The 9,880-nt window shown below is 44.8% G+C and overlaps 1 protein-coding gene across 1 annotated transcript; it reads left to right on the forward strand.

Annotated features, from left to right (window-relative positions):
- Nucleotides 1-649: 649 nt before the first annotated feature.
- mrpl45 (mitochondrial ribosomal protein L45) lies at nt 650-9,777 on the forward strand. The gene is given in 8 exon segments (NM_001032338.1): nt 650-697; nt 3,813-4,014; nt 4,394-4,511; nt 5,577-5,675; nt 7,034-7,082; nt 7,160-7,309; nt 8,363-8,533; nt 8,624-9,777. Coding segments are annotated over 8 exon segments (930 nt in total). The 5' UTR covers nt 650-655; the 3' UTR covers nt 8,723-9,777.
- Nucleotides 9,778-9,880: the final 103 nt, after the last annotated feature.

A 9,880-nucleotide genomic window follows, 5' to 3' on the forward strand; every position in this document is an offset into this window, starting at 1 on the left:
GGGCGCCCCAAGTAGAAATCCGGCCCTGTGTGCCCCTAAGGGTAAGGACCCACAGAGTGGTTCAGTCGCCCACAATGGATCTCTATTGCGGGCGACTAACTGCTTCGAAATGGCTTTCCACTGGCGACTCCCTCTTGTTAACCCCCTGGCATCACTTTATTTTTATTATTATTTCTTTTTTTATTTTTATTTCGGAAAGTCTCATGAAGTTGCCTGCAGGAGTTAACACAAAATGACAGGGACCCCATGTTTCCATCCTTCCTCAGGGTTTCAGTTCATGCTTTTCATCCTGAGCTCCTGTCATCTTGTGGTGATGGGCAATAGTGATTAATGATTAAAATACTGCCATTGGGTTGGGGGGGGTACAAAGTTTTAATGCAGTCAGGGACCCCATGGTTGTAGGTGTAGATACCATTTATGGAAGGGATGGTGTGTGTAAGGTTAAGGGCAGAGTTTGGATTAATAAAGGTTTAGGAGGATCCTTTCCAGAAAATGTAAACTGTAGTGGGACAAGTGACAGCCGCTGAGGTACACGCAACGCCACAGAGACCTATGCCACGCCCACCGCCTCCTCCTTTCCAAGCGACGCGCTAACCACGCCCCCAAACTGTCACATGTGCCCCAGTCTGTTCCCAGAGTTCCGTGCGCTGGCAAGATGGCGGCGTCCATGAGGATGTACCGGGCTGTGGGAGAGTTGGTAGGTTTCGGCCGGGTGTTGGGGAGGGACAGTGCTGACACATTGAGTCCCAGGGTGGGGGGTACCTTCAGCGGAACCTTCAGCGGAACCTTCAGCGGAACCTAGGCTAAAGGGCAATGGGACAGTATATGGTGTACGGGAGCTATGGGTGCTACTTTGTACTGAGGTTATTGAGGTTATCTCGGCACCCCCTTACCTATCTATTCTGGTTGCGGTTCTAATTCAATTCTTTAAATGTTATTAATGTTATGGACACTTACTAGCTTAGCCTGTATACAGACTGTATAGGGGAGGGGCTAATGGCATGTCTATCCAGGGCAGATGTAAGGCAAAGATCTAAAAAAAAAAAAAAATACTCAGTAGCCCCCCATACACAGTAGCCCCCCCATACACAGTAGCCCCCCATACAAAGTAGCCCCCCCCATACACAGTAGCCCCCCCATACACAGTAGCCCCCCCATACACAGTAGCCCCCCCATACACAGTAGCCCCCCCCATACACAGTAGCCCCCCCCATACACAGTAGCCCCCCATACACAGTAGCCCCCCCATACCCCAACAGTAGCCCCCCCATACACAGTAGCCCCCCCATACACAGTAGCCCCCCCCATACACAGTAGCCCCCCCCCCCCCATACACAGTAGCCCCCCCATACACAGTAGCCCCCCCATACACAGTAGCCCCCCCATACACAGTAGCCCCCCCATACACAGTAGCCCCCCCCATACACAGTAGCCCCCCCCATACACAGTAGCCCCCCCCATACACAGTAGCCCCCCCATACACAGTAGCCCCCCCATACACAGTGTCCCCCTATCACAGTAGCCCCCCATTCTCAGTACCTCCCATAGGCGCAGCCTTCGTCTGCGGCTTCGTTATGCCTCTCCTTGTGCAGCGCGACAGGCCCTTTTATAAGGTTGCGCCCCGTGCGTAATGACGTCACACCCACAGGCGCAACCTTATAAAAGGGCCTGTCGCGCTGCACAAGGAGAGGCATAACGAAGCTGCAGAAGAAGCAAGAACATCCGGCTACAGCAAGCGCATCCCGCTGTCCCATATAGTTCCATGAATGTCCCGCAATGCGGGACATTCATGGAACTATCCGGGACAGCGGGATGCGCCATGAAAAGCGGGACAGTTGGGGGGTATGCTATGGCTGTCCCAATACATTGGTGATAGTGTTACCCTCAAGCAGATGAACTAGGATATAATAAGGTGAGGAAGAGCTTAGGCCTAAAAATAACAGGTCTGGATCATTATCTTCCATATGACATGGGCTTGGTTGACAGCTCTGCATTAGCCCTCTATGTGCAATTTTGTAATATATATCAAATAAAAAATATGCAGCCTTTTTTGATTGAATAATTTGGTTTGGAACAGTTCCCTGTTCCCCTGCTGATCTGGCTGACTACTTTGTGACTCAAACTGTAACAGTAGTCGTCTGTCGTCAACCTGCCTTCAGCCTGCCTCCTCCCAATCCCACAATTCCCTGCTGCACACGTGATGTCAATAAGGAGAGAAACATCACTGTGCAATGCATTGTGGGTTATGTAATTCCTGCATGCTGCCTGCAAGCTGTGGAGAAGTTGTTACAATTTGTAACATCAATGTTTTAGTCCCTCCTCCCCTGCCAGGATTTCAAATGATGCAGAAAGAGAAGAACAGTTTTACAGCTGGATTTCAGCATACAAAAATGGTATTTATTCCTACTTTTAGAAGGAACAGATTACAGTGATTAGGGCTTTCTTTGCAGTGTGAAGCTCTATAAAAATATTTTGGCTCGGAAGCCGGAGTTCCCTTTAAAGGGCATCTGTTTTCCTCCGTTGCTGCTCTGGGGTGATAGAGCTGCACTCTTGATGGTTAAACAATAACTTCAGATGAAAAATGTATCATGCTGGGTGGTACTGAGTACTGTGGCTGCTAGTACCAAGTTTCGACTGGTGCGGTTGCTGCACTGGGGCATACACCTGAGCACATTAAGATACTTGCTCTGGGAATCTAAATTACTGACCTGTGCATGAAGCGAATGGCTCAGATGCCCTGCTTTGTCGTTGTTTTAATAGATTCTTACCATATCTTTTTCCATTGAAATTAAGGGGTATCTGTCACAGAGAAATGTTTTTCTCCACTGGAGGTAAAGGCTAATAGAACCTGCACTTTATTTGGGAGAAATAAATACTATTTTGGCCAGAAAATTCTGCTTGTGAGCACTATGCTGCCCACACCAGGAGGGAGAATCTAGTTTGGGCAGCCATTTCTGAGACTCTACACATGCACATAATATGGAGTGTCCTTGCTAGTTCATTCTGAGCATATGTGTGACATGGAATTGGTCGACTCCTCCCCTGATCTTTCTTACATATAATGTTTTAATGCACTGCACCATGTTACAGCTAAATAAAGTTTGCCCTATCTGTATTTTCTTAAAGGGGACTTGTCACCTCCGAATTATTTTCCATCATGTATGTTGAGCAAAATAAACTTCACTTACACTATATAAATAGTATAACTCTTGTTTCCTTCAGTCTTGGAATTAATCAGTCACAGCAATCACTTTGTATCATGCCAAAATCTTGTTTATGTGCCGGAATGGAGGACCAGATACCCATGCACTAGATGATGAAGAGGGAGGGAAAAAGTAAGACGTGCAGTGACATCTAGGAAGTGCTGAATGGAAAGCTAAAGTTAAGGTGGCCATACACAGGCTGATTGTAGCTGCCGATATCGGTCACTTAGACTGACTCAGCAGCTAATCGGCCCGTGTATGGGCACTAACGACGGGCCTGTCCGACCTATATCTGGCCTGAAATCCGACAGATATCGATGAGGCGGGTTTAAAAATATATACCCTGTACCCGCCGTTATGATTCGATTGTTTGGCCTCAGGGCCAAATTACCGATATCGCCCAACCATAGGCGTAGAGGTGGGGCAGGCAATATATGATTAACAGCTGGCCTTTATAATTGGTATGAATGTGTTAAAAAAAAAAAAAAAAAAAGGATTTTGTTTTGTGTTTCATGTTTAAAAGGACTTTTATTATACAGCTTTTTGTGACTGGGTGACAGGTCCTCTTTACAATAGTTCCAGACTTACAACTATATTCTTCCCGTGCAGGGACTAGCTTCAATCCTCAACCCAGCCCGAATGGCAGCGCCTGTTTTGGTGATGCCCACGAGGACCAAAAAGAGATACTTCATACCACCAGCTGTGGGAGCCAAGCATAAAACAATGGCTGACATGATAAGCAAAGCACGAGCAGCTGGAGTGGTCACCCCTCATGAAACCATGGAACGACCCATTAATATCGCTTGCACTGGTGAGGAGATCCTGACTCGCTTGTTGAACTAGTCTATTTTGTTACTAAGTTTCATGCAGCCTATCAAAGATATGGGATCTCTTTTCCAAAAAACTCTTATAAAGAAAGTTTCAGATTTGAATAGTTAATAATGATTTCCTAATAAAACAGTATCTTGTACTTGATCCCAACTAAGTTCCATGAGTCCAAATTGGTGTCAAAACATTCCTAGTGGGGTTATAAAGTGTTTAAACTACTTTTAGCAGATATAACGTTTGGTGTTCCAAGTTATGAAAAGATCCCTTATCTGGAAAAACCCAGGTCCCATGCATGTTTTTTTGTGATGTTGAATTTGTGGGGATGCAAAAAAAATTTCTAACAATTTGCCCATTTGTTCTAGCTGGGATATTTGACCCCTACATTCCTCCTGAGGGAGATGCACGTCTATCCTCACTTTCCAAGGAAGGTCTGAAGCAGAGAACACAGCAGTTGAAACAGACAGCGGCTTCTCAGCTGGCGTAAGTTCTGTGACAGATCCATTAACTCTTTCATAGAAAACTGCGGCAGGAGAGAAATAGAACAGCTGGGATTCAGTGCACAGAAATGTGTTATCTGGGTCATTGTAGTTAAAGGGGTTGTTCCGTTTTGAGTTAACTATAAGTATGGTGTAGAGAGTTATATTCTGAGACAGTTTGCCAGGGTCGAATTGGGGGGTGTAGGGCCCACTGGGGCTTCTGCCTCAGGGGCCCCTGCACCCCCCCCAATGGCCCCCCCCTTCCCCCCGCAGAGGCCTTCAACCCCCTCCCCCGAGCACTCCTAAAAGAAACTTACCTGTGGCGGATTGCGGGAGCTCCCTGTGGCGATTGGATCTGGGCCGCTAGGGCCCACCGGGTTTTTTATTATTTGTAGTTTTTTAATTATTTCAATTTTTGTTTAGATTCAGGAACTAGCTATCTGGTTGCTAGGGTCCAAATTACCTTCGTAACCAGGGAGTGGTTTGAATGAGAGACTGTGATGAATGCAAGAGGACCTGAATAGAAAAATAAATTATTAAAAGTAACAATAAAACTGTAGCCTCAAACATCTAGAAGAACAAATATCTATTCCCACCATTGCTGGCCTTCAGGTTGTGCCCTCCAGTCACTGCTTTGAGTCCCCATAAGAGGTCCAGCCCCCAATTTGGAAATAATTGCTGCGCAGTATTGCTCCAGATTGCTTTATTGCTGTTTAATCAGAGTTATAGGAAAATCTGTTTTTTACTCTTTGAGGTTGAAGAAAGACAACCTAACCAAGGAAGCAGCACACCCCGGTGCTTTATTTCTGAGAACTCAGTCGTTTCCTTTATTCAAATAGGGAATGAAAAAAATGCCATCTTACTTTTTGGCTCTTCCTAACTTTATGTAGTCTTCCATTCTTGACTTCACACTGTCTAGAGTCTCTTCATTGCAATGACCGTATGACTGTATCTTTTGAGAAAATACCTGTCTGTCGTTTCCTCTCTATAAGTTGCAGTTTCCTTGGTGTGTGACACTGTGGTCTGAGCTTGTGTTAAGGCAGCATTAATGAACTTTATTTGCTTCTAGAATCCGGAAGGTCAAGGAATACGACAGTGAATTCACTACCAAGACATTTCCAGAGAAGGCTCAAGAATTATTCATCGCGGCACACCAGTGCCTAACAAAGTGAGTTAAGCCTGTTATTGCTCTATTGGTCTTTCATGTTGCTTTGTAACACAATTATTACACTCTTTACACTATTCTTCCTAACTTGTTGTTTTGTAACATCCTTTCACCATTATGTTTCCCAGTGAAAGCAGCATATAGTTGTTAAGATGGATACATTATATCTTTCCCAGCCACACATGATGACTACTTCTTCCATACAGTGGCTTTGGGAATAAATGGGAAACGCTTGAGAGAGGTCAGAAAGATTGGGCCTTTATGGCTGCAATCCCAGTACAGGTATAGGACCTGTTATCCACAATGCTCGGGACCAAGGGTATTCCGGATAAGGGGTCTTTCCGTAATTTGGATCTCCATACCTAAAATCGACTAAGAAACCAATTAAACATTAAATAAACCCAATAGGATTATTTTGCATCCAGTAAGGATTAATTATATCTTAGTTATAGCACTGTTTGATTTCTTTTTTCTCTGTAAAAATAAATTTTAAAAATCTGAATTATTTTATTAAAATGGGGTCTATGGGAGACAGGCTTTCCGTAATTCGGGGCTTTCTGGATATCTGGTTTCCGGATAAGGGATCCCATACCTGTATAATGTAATGCATAAATAGTGCAATTTCAAATTTCAAGAGATTATAAAGTAACAGCCTAATAAATCCACCACCTGTACTGACAGGACAGATATGTTTTGAAACTCATTTCAGCACCCATGTTCTTATTCTGGCCCAGTGAAACAAAATACAGGTAATGGAGCTGTGGTGTTGTACACATGACCAATTAAAGGGGAAGTCCACCTGCCTTTATCTTTCATCCTCCAAATACCAAAATTCCCTGCACACGTGATGTCAATAAGGAAAGGAACATCCCAGTGCAATGCATTGTGGGTTATGTAGTTCCTGCATGCTGTCTGTAAGCTGTGGAGCAGTTGTTACAATCTGTAACATCAGTGTTTTAGTCCCTCCTCCCCTGTCAGGATTTCAAATGGTGCTGAAACGAAAAAGAACTGTCTTGCGGCTAGATTTCAACATATAAAAATGGTATTTATTCATACTGTTTGAAGGAACAGATTACAATGATAGGTATATTAGGGGTTTCTGTGTTGTGTGGGGCTCTTTAACAGATTCTGGTTTGGAAGATGGAGTTCCCCTTTAAAGATAAGAAAATCAGGCTGCTCTTTCAAAGCTGGATTTTTATATCCTTGACATCCTTGCTCAGTGTGAATACAGGGAAGTTTGTGTCCCAGTGTAATTTTATGGACATGTTTTACAAAGTTTGGTAAGCAGCAAAGCCTGTGTTTTTGTAAGAAAATGTACTTTAAAACAAACTTTTAAAATCAAAGCTCTCTCAATATTACAGATTTGACCGTCACGAATTGCACACCTTGGTGACTGAGCGTTGCTATCCGGTATGTAATCTGGCACTTTAGGATTATTCCTTTCTTTCCAGGCGAATATCTGTTGAGCTTTGTCATTTTTCACGCAGGAAATGGTTCGCGGCAATAGGTATCGCACTATTCAATGGAGTTTTGTGGAGTCCATAGAGGCTCCTCGAGTGGTTCAGGTCCGTTGCCCTGAGATGGTCAGCAAAGGGAACCTCTATGCACAAGTAACAGTGCGTATGCACAACAAACAGGTAAGGGCCAGCATTCCTTATACAGCTCCTTTTTTCCTTGTTGTAGAATTCCCTCCCTCCTCATACTGCAGCGCAGAAGTAGGAGACCTTATGGGGGTTTCGCATTTACATTGGTGAGAATTAGGGATGTACCAAATCTACGACTGAGTGGGATTCGACTGGATCCCACTTTTTGCAGGATTACTTAGCTGAACTTTATCCAAAAGTCATGTGACTTTAAAGCCCATGATAGCTTAATGAGGACAATATTTTGAGGCAGGGCCGGAACTAGGGGTAGGCAGAAGAGGCAGCTGCCTAGGGCGCAACGACTGGGGGGGCACCAGTCAGGAGCCTCTCCTGCCTAGCCCTAGCTCCTTTTTCATTACCCCACTGCTTGTCATGTCAATGGCAAAACCTGAGCAAAACCCAAAAATGTACCTCAAAACAGGGGCGGGCCAAGCCGACCGGGCACCCTAGGCAACCCGGTCGGCCACCTCGCCCCCCCCCCCCCCGTAACTGCATGCTCGCTGAAACACGAGGGGTGGGGTGGAAGGTGCAGGGGCGATGTGGCCGACCGGGTTGCCCCGCCCCTGTTTTGAGGTACATTTTTGGGTTTTGCTCAGGTTTTAAATCTGAAAATTTTTAGATTCACTTCGGTGTTTGTCTGAATTTGTGGAGAGGACTGAATATTTGTCAGAATCAGAACCAAAAAAATATGCATTCATTGCAGCCCTGTTTCTAAGAGTGCTAATGGCATCTGAGAGCCACTCTATGTACAGCATCACCTCTTTTGTCAGACCATTCCCACTTGCAGGGTCCACAGATATTTGATAGACTTATTTTCATCAACAAAAATGTTGGCTCTATAGAAATATGTAATATTTCCTGGATATGAGCAAACAAATGTGGACAACTAACCTTTTCCAGTGAATGCTCCAAATGAAAACAAGCCCCTCCTACTTTTGTTACTTTATTGGCCACTTCCATACCCAGTTGTGCCTGTTAATGTGCCACTGCTCACCCCCATTTCTTCAGATGTCTCCTGCAATGGTTGTTTTTATTTTTTCCAATCAGAGTCTGACTATCTATGACCGGTTTGGGAGGGTAATGTGTGGAAGCGAGGAACCACGAGATGTTTTGGAGTATGTGGTTTTTGAACGTCACATGGTGAATCCGTATGGAACATGGAGAATGCACGGCAAAATCGTTCCTTCTTGGGCTCCACCCAAAGAGCCAATTGTAAAGGTATCTAAATGCAAGGGGCTGGGTGTGACAGTTCAGCCACAATACGTTCCTTGTAAAATACATCTTTTTTTTTTTTTTCTTGTGTTGCAGACTGTACTGTTACCAGGACCAGCGGTGGATCCGTTGCAGGAGCTGGAAGATATCAGCTTAGAAAAGACAGAACCTGTTCTCCAGCAGTGGTACAAATAGTACTGTCTCTCTGCCCTGCAGATCCAAGGGTACTCACAACCAGAATTCTCAGAAGAAATCACTAAAGGAGTAAAACTAATCTGCAGAAAAAAAGGACAATATTGGACTACTATTGAATCTACTTTTATTCTCCTCCATTCAGTTGCAGGTTTATTGTTTGTATTCAGTTCACTAACTCCTAACAATGTTATCTAATTATTGCTGAGTGAATCTGACAGGTATGGGATGGTGTTGTCAGCAGAGGGCTAACAAGGTCAGAGAAGGCTTGGAAGCCTTCAGTAAAAAGATCTGCATCCTTTGATATGTGTTTATAGATCAACAGTAGTTGGAAAACTTGGGAACAGAAAATAGATATAATATTTAATGTAATGTTATAAAAAGATAAAAGTGCCCTGGTAAAGTAACTCGTAGGGGTCCTTTGTTTGAAATAGCTAACCAGTGAGTGCTGTCTACCGACAGGTTCTTTACGGGCCCTGGTTAACAGTGTCGGACTGTGGTGCCTGAGCCCACCAGCGCTGTCACCTCAGGGTTCCCTCACCCCAGTCACAGACCTTCCCCCCCAAGGGGGCCCTGCTTTGCTGCACTTGATTAGCTGGGCCCCCCCTGCTGTCAGTGAGCTGCAGGGGGCAGGAGCTTGAGTTTCTGCATCTTATTTCTACTACAAAGCTTTCTGGATGCTTATTAGTCACTCTGGTTCAAGACCCTGTAGGGCCACACAGGTTTTGGATGGGTGGAGTTTGAACTTCCCCTCCAGCCCATCCAATCCCCATGCAGCTTTACCAACACTTAGAAGAACAATATGCAGGCACCCGATCTCCCGTCCTCCCTTCCGAATTCTGCAGCTCACTGACAGCAGGGGGGCAGGACCAGGCCCCGATAACACCAAAAAACCCACTGATAGTGGGACAGGGTCAGCAGGGCCCACCGTTTTTTTCCTGGTGTCCCGCTGGCCCAGTCCCACACATCTGGGCAAACACCGCTCCATTAATCACATCTGTACCACTGTTTGTTTTCCATTAAATAATGTTTTCCATTAAATAATAATTTTGTGGCAAGCCAGGCTTTTTCTTTTTTTTGTAAATACTGAGCTGTTATTGAGAGGAGGTGATAGTGCCACAATAACGCTGGAAACCATTTAAGTATACAAATAATTTATTG

Source organism: Xenopus tropicalis, chromosome 10 (assembly GCF_000004195.4).
Source record: "Xenopus tropicalis strain Nigerian chromosome 10, UCB_Xtro_10.0, whole genome shotgun sequence".
Lineage (NCBI taxonomy): Eukaryota > Metazoa > Chordata > Amphibia > Anura > Pipidae > Xenopus > Xenopus tropicalis.